The 16,961-nt window shown below is 49.6% G+C and overlaps 3 protein-coding genes across 3 annotated transcripts in view; 2 read left to right on the forward strand and 1 right to left on the reverse strand.

The window, feature by feature from the left end:
* NRBP1 (nuclear receptor binding protein 1) overlaps positions 1 to 4,674 on the forward strand; it is a 36,559-nt gene extending 31,885 nt beyond the window's left edge. The window contains exons 10-18 of the mRNA XM_084283433.1: positions 265 to 363; positions 442 to 574; positions 861 to 963; positions 2,374 to 2,424; positions 2,549 to 2,684; positions 2,770 to 2,823; positions 3,248 to 3,311; positions 3,398 to 3,453; positions 3,646 to 4,674. Coding sequence (XP_084139559.1) covers positions 265 to 363; positions 442 to 574; positions 861 to 963; positions 2,374 to 2,424; positions 2,549 to 2,684; positions 2,770 to 2,823; positions 3,248 to 3,311; positions 3,398 to 3,453; positions 3,646 to 3,744 — 795 coding nt within the window. The 3' untranslated portion in view covers positions 3,745 to 4,674. The remainder of the gene's footprint in view (positions 1 to 264; positions 364 to 441; positions 575 to 860; positions 964 to 2,373; positions 2,425 to 2,548; positions 2,685 to 2,769; positions 2,824 to 3,247; positions 3,312 to 3,397; positions 3,454 to 3,645) is intronic.
* Positions 4,675 to 4,793: 119 nt separating this feature from the next.
* Positions 4,794 to 6,796, forward strand: KRTCAP3 (keratinocyte associated protein 3; the record flags this gene model as incomplete). Its single annotated transcript, XM_084284523.1, has 5 exons — positions 4,794 to 5,012; positions 5,119 to 5,178; positions 5,850 to 6,050; positions 6,301 to 6,435; positions 6,731 to 6,796. The coding sequence occupies 5 exons, from the start codon at positions 4,794 to 4,796 to the stop codon at positions 6,794 to 6,796; spliced, it is 681 nt and encodes a 226-aa protein (XP_084140649.1).
* A 1,041-nt stretch (positions 6,797 to 7,837) lies between these two features.
* The window catches only part of IFT172 (intraflagellar transport 172), a gene marked incomplete at its 3' end in the record, with an annotated part of 38,930 nt that continues 29,806 nt past the window's right edge, over positions 7,838 to 16,961 (reverse strand). The window contains exons 38-48 of the mRNA XM_084285046.1: positions 16,754 to 16,817; positions 16,165 to 16,251; positions 14,359 to 14,475; positions 13,777 to 13,887; positions 12,872 to 12,991; positions 11,204 to 11,299; positions 10,638 to 10,697; positions 9,673 to 9,771; positions 9,122 to 9,275; positions 8,193 to 8,284; positions 7,838 to 7,927 (exon numbers count right to left, since the gene is read on the reverse strand). Coding sequence (XP_084141172.1) covers positions 7,838 to 7,927; positions 8,193 to 8,284; positions 9,122 to 9,275; positions 9,673 to 9,771; positions 10,638 to 10,697; positions 11,204 to 11,299; positions 12,872 to 12,991; positions 13,777 to 13,887; positions 14,359 to 14,475; positions 16,165 to 16,251; positions 16,754 to 16,817 — 1,090 coding nt within the window. The remainder of the gene's footprint in view (positions 7,928 to 8,192; positions 8,285 to 9,121; positions 9,276 to 9,672; positions 9,772 to 10,637; positions 10,698 to 11,203; positions 11,300 to 12,871; positions 12,992 to 13,776; positions 13,888 to 14,358; positions 14,476 to 16,164; positions 16,252 to 16,753; positions 16,818 to 16,961) is intronic.

Genomic DNA, 16,961 nt, shown 5'->3' on the forward strand with positions numbered 1-16,961 from the left:
GAGATTCAAAATAGAATACTGGTTGTCTAAGGTGATGCTGGCATAGTTTTCAGGCCTCTCTGGCAATCTGTTAAGGTGCTAGAAACAAGCTATCATAATGAAGCAGTTATTCTCTCTCTGCCTCTACAAACTGTGACCTTAAATAGCACAAAAAAAAACCCTTGGCTGTTAAGATCTCACACTTGGCAGTGGTGGTCATGAGATCTGTTCAATGTATAGTAAGCATTTCTTGGTGAAGTCTAATATGCTACTTTGTGTTTGCAGATGGCAGTACTGGAAATACAGGGTAATGGAGAGTCATCGTATGTGCCCCAGGAGGCCATTAACAGTGCCATCCAGCTGCTGGAGGACCCCTTGCAGAGGGTGAGTGAAGGAGGTTCAGCACCCATGTAGACCTCTTGGCATTGCACATCATCATCTCATGCAATTTTTGTCTTTCAGGAGTTCATTCAGAAGTGTCTAGAACAGGACCCTAGCAAGCGTCCTACTGCTCGGGAGCTCCTTTTTCATCAGGCATTGTTTGAGGTGCCATCACTAAAGCTACTAGCTGCTCACTGTATCGTTGGGCATCAACGTGAGTATGGAGTCCCAGGCTGCTGCATCTTGTGTTATGAAAAGCTTTACTAAGTTGTCACTGCAGCTGATATTCTGGAAAGCAAGACCTTTGTGCTGATCTTAACAGGCAGGGACCAGGGCCTTGTGAAACAGAACTGTAGTTGCTGCAGAGCCTGAAGAAATATGGTGCTCTGCCTGCTCTGAGTAGCACAAGAGTTTTTCATCACAAAGCCTGTTTTTATTGTTGTTCTTAGGGTGGAAGGGAATTGCACTTGTTCAGGTCTAACTTTGTTCTCTTTTAATAGATATGATTCCTGAAAATGCTTTAGAAGAAATGACCAAAAACCTTGACATGAGTGCAGTGTTGGCAGAAATTAATCATGCAGATAGGGAAGGAGTCAAGATGATGTGAGTACCCATTGCTGTGTTTGGAGGGGTTCTGCTCAAGTGTACGTGGAACATGCTCCATGGCACTAGGCTGGGCAATGAATGAACTGCCTGGGACTCTTGCCTTCAAGTTAGCATTGTCATTTCATCAATAACTGGTAAACAAAAGGGAGCTGTTGATGAAGTGTGCACTTTATCTAAACATGAACATGTGGTGGAGGGTAGCTGCTGAGTGGAAGAATTTAGCTGTGTAGAATATGTTCATGCAACACTGGTGTGAGATGTGACTTGTGCCCCAGACTGAGGAGAAGGAAATTAGCACACTGTAGTTGAAGCAATCTTTAGCTAAACAGAATCACAGAATTTTCTAGGTTGGAAGAGACCTCAAGGTCATCGAGTCCAACCTCCAACCTAACGCTAACAGTCCCCACTAAACCATATCCCTAAGCTCTACATCTAAACGTCTTTTGAAGACTTCCAGGGATGGTGACTCCACCACTTCCCTGGGCAGCCTGTTCCAGTGCCTCACAACCCTTTCAGTGAAGAAGTTCTTCCTAACATCTAACCTAAAAGTCCCCTGGCTCAACTTAAACCCATTCCCCCTCGTCCTGTCACCAGGCACGTGGGAGAACAGACCAACCCCCACCTCGCTACAGCCTCCCTTGAGGTACCTGTAGAGAGCGATAAGGTCGCCCCTGAGCCTCCTCTTCTCCAGGCTGAACAAGCCCAGCTCCCTCAGCCGCTCCTCGTAGGACTTGTTCTCCAGGCCCCTCACCAGCTTCGTCGCCCTTCTCTGCACCCGCTCAAGCACCTCCATGTCCTTCTTGTAGCGAGGGGCCCAAAACTGAACACAGTACTCGAGGTGCGGCCTCACCAGAGCTGAGTACAGGGGGACGATCACCTCCCTAGCCCTGCTGGTCACGCTGTTCCTGATACAAGCCAGGATGCCGTTGGCCTTCTTGGCCACCTGAGCACACTGCTGGCTCATATTCAGCCGACTATCCACCAGATAAACCTGGCAGAATAGTTTGGGGAAGTGACTCAGACTCCTCACAGACTTGTTGAATGGAGTCCAATGTGTTGGAGAAATGGTTCCTCAGTGTTTTCATAACGGAGCAGCTCATTTTGATTGCGAAGAGATGCTGCTGAGGAACAGCAATGGACAAGTTGAGAGCTTGTGAGTAAAAATTAAGGATGGGGCCAATAAAGGTCACCTTGTGGTTGGGTCTACTACAGGTCGCCTAATCAAGTAAACAGTTGCTTCTGGCACAGAAAGATGTACTGGCAGAGGTGAGTACATCTTGCCTTTGACTGGCTGTACTCATTCTGCCTCCTTACACAGGTGTAGTCTAGGATATGGGGATTTGAAACTGCATCTAAAGAGACTTGAGTGTTAGATGACTTCTCACTTCAGTACTTCTTTCCCTCCAGCTTTTCACAATCTCCAGCATTGGAGCTGGACAAATTCCTGGAGGATGTAAGGTAAGAGGTGTTTTTTTTTTTTTTCTCTATGTTTTTTTTTTTTTTTTAAGTGCATCTTTAATTGTGTGAGAGACTGGAGTCATTTAGGAGAGCCATAACCTCAGGCCCTGATCCTTTCTTGCAGGAATGGTATCTACCCACTTACAGCTTTTGGGATGCCACGACCCCAGCAGCCCCAGCAGGTGGTGGTGAAGTCTCCCATTGCTCCACCATCAGTGAAAACTCCAACTCCAGAGCCAGCTGAGGTAGAAACCCGCAAGGTGAGAAATGGGAACTCTGTTCTTCCCCAGGCAGGTGTGCTCTGCAGAAGCAGTAAGTCATGGTGTATCTCTGCTTCTGTTTCAGGTGGTGCTGATGCAGTGCAACATTGAGTCAGTAGAGGAGGGAGTGAAACACCATGTACGTTCCCATCTTCTCACTGACCATGCTGTGTGGGGGTATAGTGAGGCAACTGTGCAGAGTATCTGGTACTAAGTATGCTGATTTGCTGCTGGTGCCTAGTGTGACCTTCTGCTACCAGAGTTGCAGTTTGTGGAGCCCAAAGTCAGATCAGATATGCTTGTAGACAACATTCCAGTCAGCTAACACTTAGAGGTTACCCTTCTGGTGCAGCCTCGAGGCACTTCCCCCAGAGGATGGTGCTGCTATCAGTGTTTTGGGAATGGCACTGGATGTGTTTTTTCTGTTAGACTCCTGTGGGGTTCTGCAGGGGGGTGATTCCTATCTCAATGTTTTTTTGGGGGGATATTCCTGGCTCTGGTGACTACTGCCAGTGACAGCCTGTAAAACTGCAGCTCCTCATAAGAACTTCTCTACCATGCAGTTAACACTGCTGCTGAAACTGGAAGACAAGTTGAATCGACACTTGAGCTGTGACCTGCAGCCCAGTAAGTACCTTTCTTCCTGTACTCCTGTGCACTGGGATCAACAGTGTAGTCTAGACCTGGGATGTAAGCCCTTCCCTGTCTTGCAGATGACAATATCCAGGAACTGGCAGCCGAACTGGTCCAGCTTGGATTCATCAGTGAGGTGAGCAGGCTTGACTTTCAGGCAGAGATGTAGCTCTGCATTGCCTTTCTCAGACTTAAATGTCCTTGTCTTCCTGGGGAGGTAGGAGAAAAAGAATATGTCCCTGCCCACATTCTGTGGCAGTCTTTGGCCAAGCTTTTGTGTTTGTGTCCACCCCTGGGCCCATGCTTCACTGTAGCTTGTTCTTCCCAGGCTGACCAGAGCAGACTTACCTGTTTACTTGAAGAGGCATTTAGCAAGTTCTACTACACCCGGAACGGAGCCCTGACGGCAGTGACTGTGTCATCTTAGCACCCCTTGACTCCCAGGCGGCCAGTGCGGCTTTGTTGCCTGTGACCGACCCCTTCTGTGTCTGTCCATCACCGTAGGGCATCAGCAAGACCCCAGCTGCAGTGCTTGGAAGCTCGTCCTGCATGTGCCGTGGCTGGGCCCAGTGACAATCCTCCCTGCCCGCCTATTAAAGGGGACTTTGTGCATCAGTATTATTTCCAGCCCTGATTTTGTTGGGATTTTGCCAGGTGGTGCCGGGGAGCCGGGTCCTGGCTTGGGGTGTTCTATAGCCCCATTCATGTGCATGGAGTTTGTTCTGTTTGAATTGTACAAAGTGTCTTTTGCACAGCACAGAAACGGTTTTTTCTTCTTTCTTTCTTTCCTTTTTTTTTTTTTTTTTTTTTTTTTTAATTTAAAGGTAAGCAGGGGCGAGCCCTTAAGTCCTGCTCCCACTTTGTACCCCTCTGCAACTGCCTCTGGCAATAGTCACTACCCTCCTTCCTGGGCAGAGGGAGCCAGGGGTGGCCAGGTTCCCATAGCACCAGCCTGGCGCTTTGCCTGCCTCTTCTGCTCCCCTTTGGCTGCACTTTGTTTACTTGTTTTGCACAGCCTCTGTCCTGCACTTCAGCGTGCACCGTAGGTGCAAGGCTGTGGTGTATGCTGACCTGGGCTGTGTCCCCTACAGCAGCATCCTGGAGCCTAGCTTAGCCCTACCTGCCCTGCTCTATGCTGCCACGGGTCCTGTGTGCACTTTGGACCTCCGCAGGCAGCGTGGAGCCCAGTGGTGCTGGCATGGGGGCTGCTGGGGCAGCAATTCTGCCTAGGCTCCCGTAGGGCCCCCCTTCTGCCTCGGGGTGCTTGAAGGGGCTGAACCTATAGTCCCACATGCCTCTCCAGGGCTGGGCGCAGCGCTGCCCCCGCATCTCATTTCTATCATTTCCTATTTTTAATAAACTGTTTTGTAAATACCTGAGTGCTGCCTCTTTCCGGGCTGGGGCGGGGCGGGGCGGGGCGGGGCTGGGCCCGGGGGCGGCCCCGCCTGGGGGCGGCCTCTCGGGGCAGCGGCGGCCATGGCGGGCGGGCGCGCGGCGCGGCGGGGGCTGGCGGCGCTGGCGGAGCCGCGGCGGCTGATGCGCGCGGGGCTGGGGCTCATCGTGCTTGGCCACGGCAGCCTGGTGCTCGGTGCCATCGTGCACGGCTCCGTCCTGCGGCACGTGGCCCGCGCCAGCCGCGCTGTCACCCCTGAGTACGCGGTGGCCAACGTCGTGTCCGTGGTCTCCGGGTTGCTGGTGAGAGCGGTGGGGCTGGGACGAAGGTTGGGCCTCGGGGGCGGGGGGGGGGGGGGGAACCTGGCCCCATCCGAGGCGCCTGCTGAATGAGGATCTCTCCCTGCAGAGCATCACTGCGGGCATCGTTGCCATCCTGGTGTCACACAACCTGTCCCGGGCAGTCCTGGTGAGTGTGGGGCTGCGAGACCGAGAGCTAAGCCACCCAGGGAAAGGGCAGGTTGGGGGCCTCCATGCAGCCTGGGCCCTGCCACCAGCCACTCCTCTGGACCTTGTCCTCAGCAGTTCCTTCCGCTTCTGCTGCGGGTGCCTTGATAGCTTGCAGAGTTGCAGGTGTTGCCTGCTGTGCTGCTGCCTCCACCTTCTTGGCAGCACTGGGAGGATGGGCAGCAGGCTGGGCACCAGGCATCATCTTGGGATAGAAAAGTTTCAGCTAAAGCATAAAAGCTGCAGCTGGAGTCAGGCATCTCACTGTGGGCTCACACAGTGTGGGTCTGCATGAGGCAGGGCTGCTGCTGATAGCCTCAGCTGTTTGTGGAGATGGGGCAAAATGGGCTTCGGGCTGCAGGAGACTGTGGGAGCAGGCTCTTGGTTCATGAGCAAGATGAAGGATGTGAGCAGTACAAAAGTTTTGTCAAAGTAGAGGACTGAGCCACATGAGAAGAAGCAAGGGATTGTATGTATTTGGCACAAACTTCTGCAGGGTTACCAGTGTCTTCATTACCCTGCACAGGAACCACACAGAGGTGTGTGCTTGGCCCATGCAGTGGCAGTGTCTAGCCCTGGTGTTTCCCCTGGCTCTGGCCAGCACCACTCACATGCTTTCCTTGCTGCCAGCAGCATTGGACCTTACTGAGTGTGTCCCTGTTGAACTGCCTGCTGTCCACAGCATGCAGCGTGGGCCTGGCGCTAGCCATCGCCCTCACAGTTCACAGCCGTGGCATGCGCCTTGTTACCGGCTGCAACAGCTCTGCACTGCCAGCTGATGCCCGTGCAGCCATAGCGACCAACGACTGTCCCTTCAACACCACGCGCATCTATGTGAGTATGTGGGGCCAGTGCCCCTTGTACCTGTCTGTTGTGTTCCCTCCTCCCCCCCCAACCCCCCCGCGGTTTCCTTTTGTTTCATTTCTCTTTCCTGGTTCTCTTTCCTGCTTCCTTTTTTTCCCAGCCCTTTCCTGCCCCTCCCCCTCCCAACCCCTTTGCCTGCATGGGCTCTCCTCTCAGCTGTATGCAAGTACGCTGGGTGCAGTGGATCCACAGTCCCTGAGAGACCTCTGACCTTCTGCAGGACACAGCTCTGGCGCTCTGGTTCCCCTCCATGGTGCTGGTGGCTGCAGAAGCTGTGCTATCTGGCAGGTGCTGTTTGGTGGCCCTGATCCTACAGGGCATTGGCCCCTGTGGACACACCTATCGTAAAGACCAGGTATGCCCCCCCCCCATCAGTACAGACAGGTTTCTGTGCCTGTCCCTGCATTTTGAAAGTGCTGGGTTTTGTTTTCATCCAAACAGGCAATAAGTACAGTGTGTGAAATAAATTTGGACTACTAGCCAACACTGGTGATGGACTGCTACCCTTTCATCTTGGGTTGCTGCAGGTGGAACCAGTCCTGCTGATAGCCAAGCCTGTTCTGTCCTGGCTGGCCTGAGGACTCTCCTTCCCCAACCCTTCTCACATCTTTTGTAGGGCCCTGCAAACCTCTACCTCTCTTTTTTTATAGCTGGTCAAGCCAGGTACGCTGAAGGAGGGGCAACACCTGTTTGGGGTGGCTGAGACTTGTGCCTAGTGGGAGGTGAGTGCAGTGTTGCAGTGTGGGCTGTAAAGGGGCTGGGGAGGTCGGGGGGGGGCACGGGGGAGGGCTGTGCCGTCAAAAGAGCCTTCTCTCATCAGCTTCCTAAGACTTCTCTTTCCAAGCACTACTACAAATATTGGCCAGAGGTGTCTGCATAGTCCCTGGCCCTGCAGCACAGCTCTGGACTGATACCCACTCTTTCCCTGCAGGTGGTGCTGCATGAGTGCTCTCATACAGTGGGGGTGAAGCTGTACCCTGCACCTGCCACAGGTGTAGGCATGGATAGGGTGGGCTGCGGGGGGGGGTGGAGAGATATGCTCACCTGTGTCCCTTCTGCCCCCCTCCCTCCCCTCCAACTGGGACAAACCCTGAAGGTCCCAAACACAAGGTGCCCATAGCCATCAGGCACCCTTTGCCTCGCAGGTGCCATGTTCCCTGAACATGCTCTCCATGCCCCCCCAGGCCATGAGCCCCTTCCTGGTGCACTAAAAGCTCCGTCAGTCTCTCACATGCTCAACCAGAGTAGAGGGGTTGGGGGGGGGCTATGGCCTGGCAACAGTAAAGGTTGGCCTGGTCCATCTGCAGAGCAGGCAAGGCCAGCTTGCTGTGCTTCTGCTCAGAAGCAGGCCAAGCAGCAGGTGAAGAACCTCTTTGTTGTGAACAACTGTTGTTTCTCTGAGTAAATAAAGTTTTAATTTTCACATTGGCTGCAGTGTTTCCCCAGGGTGGCTGGGAGCTGGGTCCACTGATCGAAGGACAGTGCAGCTGGTGTGTTAGCCTATCTTCCTGCCTGGTATGCACTCCCCTCTTGACACAAGGCTTCATTGTGACAGTCATCCATCATGGTGGAGTCTGCATGTTTAGTAATCAGGTTGAGGCCAAGGAAGCACAGCCTGAGAGCTGTGTGCGCTCCAGGACTCTGCAGCCCCTGACAAAGAGAAGCACAGCAGTGCTGAGACACATGTTTATTGGGGACAGAAGTGGAGGGAGCTGAAAAACAGGATAGAAAGCTGCAATTGTTCCTCCCTGTCCCACTCACTGGAAAGAGAAGCCGGTGCTCGGGAGTCCCCCACACCACTGGCTGAGGAACTTGAGCACATCTTGGCATGCAGGGTTGTGAGATGTCTGCAAAATAAAAGAGATGTCCTTGGTATTGGCAGTGTGGCACTGCAGACACCCTCTGCCCAAGGGCACCCCAGGGAACTGACAGAGCTGCACAGGTATGCCCCAGCACCATTCCAGCCCAGCAGCATGCAGAGAGGGTGGTGCACTAAAATGGCCCTGGTTTGGTGTAGCTCCACCAAGTGGGACAATGTTTTATAATCAGCAAGAATGACAGCATTAAACACCCTGCAGCTTGTCTCCCTGCCCCACGGAATGCCTGGCTCACCTTGACAGCCATCAGGAACTTGTTCCATGTGTCTTTGCTGGCTTCTCGGCCTGGACGCTTGAACTCTATCTTGTTCCTTAGCACAGGATACCCTGGCCATACAGTAACAACCTCACAAACAAGGTGAGACCCACAATGGACCCCTCCCCTGTGCACTCCATCCTTCCTTGCTATGGCCACCTGGCTAGGGCAACTCCCAATAGGCACTGTAGAGGAATAATGCTGCCTCTGGCAGATTAGAACAAGGAACGAAGTGCCCACAATGGTGGCATCAAAGGAAGATGAAGGCTGATCTGCTCTCAGCAAGGCAATCCAGTGAATATAAAATGACAGCACCTCCCTCCTTCCCTCCTGAGCTTTGGAGCCAGAACCCTGTTCCTGAAGGCCCATCCCTGTGCCACCTCCTTCTCCAACCCACTCCTCCAACACTGTCCCCACTGTGAGGTGTGCACTGTGTGGGGGACAGTCCTTGCCAGTGCAGATAGCTTTTGTAGAAGGCAGCAAAATGGGGACAGGTGCTACATGTGCATGTGTGTGCCCGCTCTGGCCAGCTTGGGCAGCATGTCCTAGGCAGTGCTGTGCAAGGCTGAGCAGTCATAGAAAAATAATAGTTATGTTTGAAAGAGTCATCTGGTCCAACCTCCCTGCTCAAGCAGGGCCACGTAGAGCTGGTTGCCCAGTATGATATCCAAATGGCTTTTGAAAATCTCCAGGCATGGAAATGCCACAACTTCTGAGCAACCTGTTCCAGTGCTCAGTTATCCTCACAGTTAAAAAACGGGCCAATCTATCTCATCCAGCTGAACCGTTCCCTATAGCCACACAACCTCCCAACTCCTTTTACATCATTGCCTGACTCTCTCTCAGACCTACCTGCACGATGGTCCCCACTCCCTACATATGTGTGAGGTGGCCTGGAGCATACATACCTGTAAGCACACAGGGCAGGGAGCGCACCCCTGTATTTGCTGCCACCAATGAAGCTTCATATGTGTCACGGTCATCCAGTGGCAGCGCCTGCTCCAGACGCTGGTCCATGGACATGGTAAGCACCCAGTCCCTGGCTTCCTCCCGGTTCTCTTCCTGCAGGACAGAGGCCTGGGCAACTCCTGATACTGCATGCTGTGCCACTGCCTAGCTGCTGCTCCTCAACACTAGGGAGCACACTGGGGAGAGCAGGACATGAGCATGCATGCAGGATGTGTGTATGCACATACACACTCTTGTGTGTATGAGGGTTGATGGTGGGGAATGAGTGCATGGATGTGTGCAGAAGTAAGTGTATATTGCAGAGGGAGCATGAGAAAGCATGTGTGTGTGTATACTGGTGCTGCACGTGTGTTTGTGGTGGGGAGGATGGGGGAGAGAGCTAACTGCATTTCCATCTTCTGTACTGTCACCCTTGCTCCAGTCCCTGTTCAGAAGGGACCTAAGGTATAATCACTGTTCAAGGGAGCTGAAGAAGGTAGATGATACTCACAGGCACATGTTGATGGGCTGGAAGAGGCACTTCAAAGGGAATGTCTGTGTTCTGGAAATCTGAGTGGTCCAGAGAATCCAGGTTCCCTTCTTCAATGGCCTGTGAAAGGAGAAGTGATGGAACAATAGGCAATACTATCCTTGGCATTCGCATTACAATCTGTATTCTAATGGTGGCATTACCTATGCCCCTATCTATCAGTGTGATGACTTGGCCCTCCTGGGAGGTGGCAATTTATAGCCATCCTCAGCAGTGCCAGAGGATGTATGCTTCTTAAACGCTGTACTACTCAAGCTTGCCAGTTAGCCTCAAAGGAAGGAAAGATGAAATAGGGAGCATTTTTTTCCAGCAGCTGCTGACTGCATGTGGAAGACTGGTATAGTAGGGTCTGTCAGCTTCCAAGGATTTTTGGTGTTTTATGGTAACCAACCGGCTATTCAAGGAAGGAATTGAGCATGGGGACTCAGTGCCTGATTCTTGCATCACCGTTGCTACAGCATCAAGCCATGTCTTCTTCCACTGCCAACTGCCATTCCCCTTCTCTCCCCCTCCCCCCCAATAATTTTCTTTCTGTTTGAACAGCTCAGGTGAGATCATCCTGAAGGCTGCAAGAGCACCTGCAGCCATGAAGACTACAGGCCTAAACTGTTAGGCCAACTTGCTCTTTGCTGCAACACACATGCATGGTGACTCTGGCACATGCATGGTGACATGGTCAGGGTTGTTCAAGTGCTCTGCATGGCAAGTCCTTCCACAGCTAATGCTGGGGTACCCAGCACTTGGTGCACACATGCAGAGAGAGCAAAGTGCAGGGCCCCTGCATTCTCCATCAATACCAGCTCACAAATGTGCTGCCACATTGAAACCTCAGGAGTCTCATGGCCAGGCTAAGGGTCTGTGTGGGCCCTACAGACCACTATCATTTTTAAGTGTGATAGTCTTCTCCCCCAGCAGACCATACGCACATCTGAGAGGTCCAGGAAACGGTTCAGGAAGATGAATGCCATGTTCTCCCAGTTGACTGCCTAGTGTAGAGAGAAACCCCAAGTGAGATCACACAGCTGATAGCTTATCTCCACAGCCACAACTCTCCCACTTTAGTGATGGGCTAGAAAGCGAGCATCAGACAGTAAGAACAAGCTGCTATGCTTGCCATATGTCATTATGTCTGGGTAGGTGGTCAGTCTGTAGCATCAGGATTGTCAGTAGATAACAGATGACCCAGAGCAAGGTGAACCAGTTGAAGTCCTGCATCTACAGAGCCATACAATATAATGTGGCCTCTGGTCTACCACATAGGTCCACAGTTCATGTACTTTTGCTAGTTGAGATTTGCCCTCCCACTACCTACTGCCAATCCGTGACAAAATACAGAGGCTGTCAAGATGTTTGAGGAAAGAACTCCGTAAGACAGTGTCTGGCTGCTGTTGTACCAATGCAGCTCGGGGAAGACTGTGGAAGATAAAGTTGAGAAGCCCTGAGCCCAAGGTCCTCCACCTCCTGAGCTGCTCTGGTGGCAGATAGTTCTCACCTTGGCAGCTATACCAGCTTCATAGAAAGCCTTGTCTGCAGGGATGAGTTCAGTGTGGCGCAGCAGGGAAATGGACAGCTTAGCAGCCACAGTGTCCTGCAGACAAAGGGGACAGTAAAGCCATAACAGTCATCTCAGAAAAAAATAGGTTGGAAGGGATCTCACGAGATCATAAAACCACTACCTTAGAGCAGAGACCCTGCAGCCACATATTCCTGATGTGTTTATCTAACTTAAGAGACTTCACTGAAAGAGCTTTTAGAAACTTTGTTCATGGCCATTCCAGGTTGGAGGTCTCCTGCTAGAAAGTTTTTTCTTTTAACATTCATCTCCCTTGTGGTAACTAGATTCCTTACTTATCCAAGACATACAAAGAGCTTGAAAACAGATTATTTCTTTCCTGTTTCAGTAGTTATTTTCTGTTATCATCTCTTCCTTCAGTCTTATGTTCTGCCTTATAAATCTTTTTATTTTTACTAGAAGCCATGCCCAAACTCCCCTCCCATCATCTAAGTCATAGAATCATGGAATAGCTGAGGTTGGAAGGTCTCTCTGGTGATCATCTAGACCAGCACAGCGCCCTATCCTGCTTAAAGCAGGTTCAGCTACAGTAGGTTGTTCAAGTCCATGTCTAGTCAGGTTTTGAATAGTGCAAGGAATGGAAACTCTCCAGCCTCTCTAAGCAACTGGTTCCAGTGCTCAGCTACACTCACAGTAAATATTCTTTTTCTTCATAACATAAGACTTTTGGGACAGTGAGGGGTAAGAAGGAATACAAGATGAATTTCACTTTTCTGCTTGCTAGATAGGTTCTCATCTTGCTAGAACTGGGAAGGCCACCCCTCCTTCATGGTTCCAATTAGACTACCCAACACCTCAACATTCCACAATTGTGTGTCTGTATAGGTCTTCAAGATGTCAGGCTTATCTCTTTCTATCTGATAGACCTCTGTCTGGATCCCCAACACACTCAGCTATGGGAAACCACCAGTCTGCTCTATGATTTTCACTAGAATCCTAACTCTGGGAACTTTTCTCTTGTTCAGCCTGTACTGTCACAGCTCCAGTCCCACATTCATATAGGTCTCTATCACAGTTCCATCCATAATCCACGTGGATCCAGACTTCAGCAGGAACTCTGCTTTATATCATGGTCCAAAACAAATCCCAGTGCACAAAAGACTCAACAATACAGCACCTTGTGAGGCCCAGTACACAGGCCCATGAGCTTCTAAAACTTTGTGCAAGGCCAATCTGTTCTCAAGACTATGTGTGAAACCCAGTGGCTGTAATGGCCTAGGACAACTGAAGAGGAAGCAATGTCTCTCCTGGGAAGACCAGGTTTTTGTATGATTCCTGTATTTCTATAGGTGCCTCTGCTCTCACAGGTCACTCTGACCATATGGATCCCCTTTCCCCTGGTTTATATCTCAGCCTCAGTGGCTGGGGACAGCTCCCAATATAAGGAGTCAGTCAGAGAAGACTGTCTCTAGTTCCACGTACTAGTGGTGGGCTTACAGATCACTATAGTCTAATTCTCATCCATCCATGATGTGAAAGTGATCCATGAAGTGGAAGAGTGAACTATGAAGAGCCCTAAACCTGCATGATCCCGCAGGGCTCTGCACTCATGGTGTTGATTTGACAAAGGAACTTCAAGAACCTTACCAGTTGCTTCACACCCTGAGCAGCGGAGCGGGTTGCATAGTAGTGAGATATCAGCAGCATAGTCTCAAACTCTTCATGTGCTGGAGTGTTTGCCTCACTTGACTTTACTAAATTTTCACACTAAAAAAGATAAAGAGAGAATAATAAATAATAAAGGAGCATGTGAGCAGAGGGGCACTCTTCACCCACTTGAGTCTGGGAAGAAGCTGGGAGAAAGACGAATATCTAAAATACCCAGGCACCTTGAGGGATTGGAAAAGGGCTGTATCTTGAGTGCTCTGGGTCCTGCAAAGTGCTGAAGTGAGGAGTTTGTGAGAGAAGGGGAGAGCCAGTAATACTGCAGCAACTGACAACACTGGAAGCAGTGGAGATTGGATCAACAAGGGGATTTCTGGATATAGTTTGTGTCAGAGGTGGGTATTTGTGGAACAGAAACAGAGCAAAGGCAATCATGGGCTGAGGAATTTGGGGGCAGGTAAAAAGGAGCACAGGGCTGTAAGAATCTCTGGGGAGATGGGGAGGCCTATTATTTTGCAGTCTCAGTAGTCCTTTGCTTTTCCCAGGTTCTTGCCCCACTTATGTTGTCAAATATAAGATGAAAAGTGGGACTGTTGTGATAGGCTCCCATGTAGCAGTGACACGGGGAACTCTGCAAGAGCCAACATTCAGATGTGCTTCTAGAATTTGGTCTTAAGTGCAGGGTCATCTTTTTCCCTGACTTCTCTTGCCCAGCCATGTCCACCTCACAGGATCCTGTTGTTCTACTGTCTCCACTGTCACCTCTCTCCCCTTGGTTTGTGTTCTATTTCCTGTGTCATCTGTCCAGAGCCTAGTTCTTTTTCCCTGCTAGGAGCCACCAGAATGTTGGACTTTAACAGGCAATGGTGGCCATGGCCCATACTCACCAGACTGAAGAGAACATCACGTAGGTCAGCCCAGCTGGAGTAGGCCTCAGCACAGTTCATGCCAGATGCATTCACCATTTCCACAAAGAGACGCTTGTAAATGTTGAAGTTCTGCAACAAAAATGAGAGAAATCTTGAGGGACACAGCTGGTGAGTCAGAAGTTTTGAGTCCTTCTACTGTTTAGCACAGGCTTAAGGGAATGGCAGCTCTGCTCACAGGCTCACAAAGCAGTGCTACTGCAGAATGCTGGTTGCAAGGAATGCAACAGGACAAGACAGGGAAATGGGAAAGAATGTTTCCTCCAGCCAGCTCTCTCAAAGAGGCAAACATGGTTGCTTTTATTCTGGACTTGGTAGCTAAGGTGTTCAAAATCAACATAAATACTCAACACCCCTCTCCTCTGTCCCTATGTGTGATATGCTAGGGGGCTGCCTTAGGAACCTATTAAAGAATCTACAACGGTGTTGACGTGGCTTGGACAACACCTGGCAGCCCCAGCTCTGGACTGGAAGCCTGACTCATTTAGCAGATCATAGCACTCTCTGGAAGCTCACTCTGGGATGTAATGCTGTCTTCATTACCTGTGGGTTGGCAGGTGCTCCATGGTGTACATATAGGCTCAGGGCTTTGTCCCAGCTGCCCTCCCGGATGAGGTGGGTTGCAAAGAGAGCTACATACTTGTGCAAGACCTTATAGTTCTGGAGAAGGCACACAGAAAACAGTAGCATGAGAGTCATGAGATGAATGTTTGTCAGTTGGTAGTGACAGTTTCAGATTTGTGTGCACACATCCGTGCACCTGAGTCCCAAAGGGTAAGGGCAGCTAATGACAGATACAGACTGCATGTCTTTGACTCGGGCCCCATGTGACGCCTCTAATCCTGGCTAGCTGATGCTGTGCTGATCCTTCATACCTGAAAAATAAAGTTGTCTTTCTGCTGTCCACCACTTGCCAAATGAATTCTCCCAAATATCTAACAGAAGCGGTATCTCTACAATGCGGCACCACAGATACTAGTTGTAAACTGGTCCTTAGTCTAATGAAAGAATGAATCCAAGCACTTTTGTGGACTGAAGACGTTCGTAATATGCAAGGCTGCTCTAGTCCATTACTCAAATTACTCAGATTGCTGAGGCTATAGGCCTTCTTGGAGAACTGTTCATACATATGCTGATCCTACTTTGCTAAGGACTGACTGTAGTAGGCCTACAGAAACTTTAAGTGAGATAGTACCTGTTTTGCACAGGCTTAAAATATACTAATGAGGAAGATGGCACAAGATGTGCAATCTTGTAAAAAAAATGAGCAATGGAAACAAGTTTATTAAACACAAGAGAGGACAGTGCCACTATGACATGTCTACAACTTGAACACCCAGATCTGGATGCTCATGAAACGCTAGGTGTTAGGGATGCATATTAAGTCTGGTATGTAACCTGTTTTGATAAACCTAACTTTCCCCCCCGCATATAATTGTTGTATAACAGCTGAGTCAAAAGTCATTAAGTTTTGCACTTGCTGTGGAACAAGGTTGTGCTAACACTTCCTTAAAGACACATACAGGCTAACATGTTCCTGGAGTAAGTATACTAGTATTCGTTGTGCTTTGTTGACAATAAAGCTGATTAAGCCTTATACTATAAAACTGAGTTTGAAGGTCAACACTGGTATCTCCCGAATAATTAGAACATCATAGATAATAACTACAACAAAAAACATTCACATCATCAGAGAAGTCTGAGTCAAAAATAAATCAAGTTCATTGTTGAATGAACTTGATTTCATCAAGGACCTAAACTCAGCTTACTGCTCATTGCATTAGGAACATAAAAATACAGCACAATGCATTATCAGTGCTTGCCCAAGTTATCAGTGTTTGCCAGACAAATTAGATCCTGGTACTGTATTGAAATAGCAATGTAGAACAGCTTCATTTTGGTTTTCTGTTTTTATCAATCTGCTGGGGTCATTTTTTGGCTTTCTGTCAGTAAAAATGCAAAAATGTCAAATTTGCTTTCATGATAAATAAATTTAATTTCAACTGACGCCAGGCCTCTAAAGAATATGTAGAAAAAAGGCTATCTTTTACATATCTCTGTTTCCTTAATACCTATTACTTTGAGCCTGAACAACTTGCTTAGCTTTTTTTCAATGTTCTATCAATCACAAAATTGAAACACAATGTGCTTCTGATTTCTAATGCTTCATTAATAGGTGTGCTTGGCTATGATGGAGACAGCAGAGAGGTGTTCTTTCAGCTGCTGCGGTGTCTCCCCATGGTCCTCACAAAACAGGCTGCTTTGCCCCTGCTCACCCATTCCTGATGACCCTGCTTCAGAGAACCAGGGCCCCAAGTCCATCTACTGAGGGCTTGCACAGGTACTCACCTGCTTAGCTGCAACCTCCAGACACTTCTCCCATTGCTCCTGCTCTGCATACATATCCAAAGCAGCCATGACATCTATTCCCACCAGCTGAGGATGGAAACAACTATAAACTCACTGTGCAGGCAAGGCTTCCTAACCACCTACATCTTTTCTTCAAATACCCACAGTCCCTCCCTCTCTTTGGAAGCAAAGATCATAGAATCACAGAATCATAAAATCATAGAATGGTTTGGATTGGAAGGGATCTTACAGATAATCTAATTCCAACCCCTCAACGCCCCCCCCCCCCCCCCCCCCGGGCAGGGACACCTTCATCTTGACCAGGTTGCTCAAAGCCCCACCCAACCCAGTCTTAGACACTTCCAGGGATGGGGCATCCACAGCTTCTGTGGGCAACCTGTTCCAGTGCCTCACCACTCTCAAAGATCCAATGTGACCCATCTGGTATGCAGAAACCTCGACTCAGGCATATATAGAATCCTCACCTATGGACATTTTCAGGTAAAAGCCCCATGAGGAAGGCCCCAAGGACCTATGTCCCAGCATCCTGACATGACTCCATAACCTGTGGAACATCCCAAATACATACCGAATCTACCTTTCCTTGGTTCTTTAAATACTCCTTGTAACGCTGGTCCACATACTCCTCTGACCTACTGGGCAGAAATAATCTTAATACACAGCAGATTAATAGTTCCCTGCATCAGTGCAGAAGTGCAGATTCAACTTTGTCTTCTTTGGGCTAAAGAGGACTTACAGCTGTGCCACATTTTTCATGTCTTACTGCTGGGTGCTTA

Source organism: Netta rufina (assembly GCF_964035555.1).
Source record: "Netta rufina genome assembly, chromosome: 3".
In the NCBI taxonomy this organism is placed as follows: domain Eukaryota; kingdom Metazoa; phylum Chordata; class Aves; order Anseriformes; family Anatidae; genus Netta; species Netta rufina.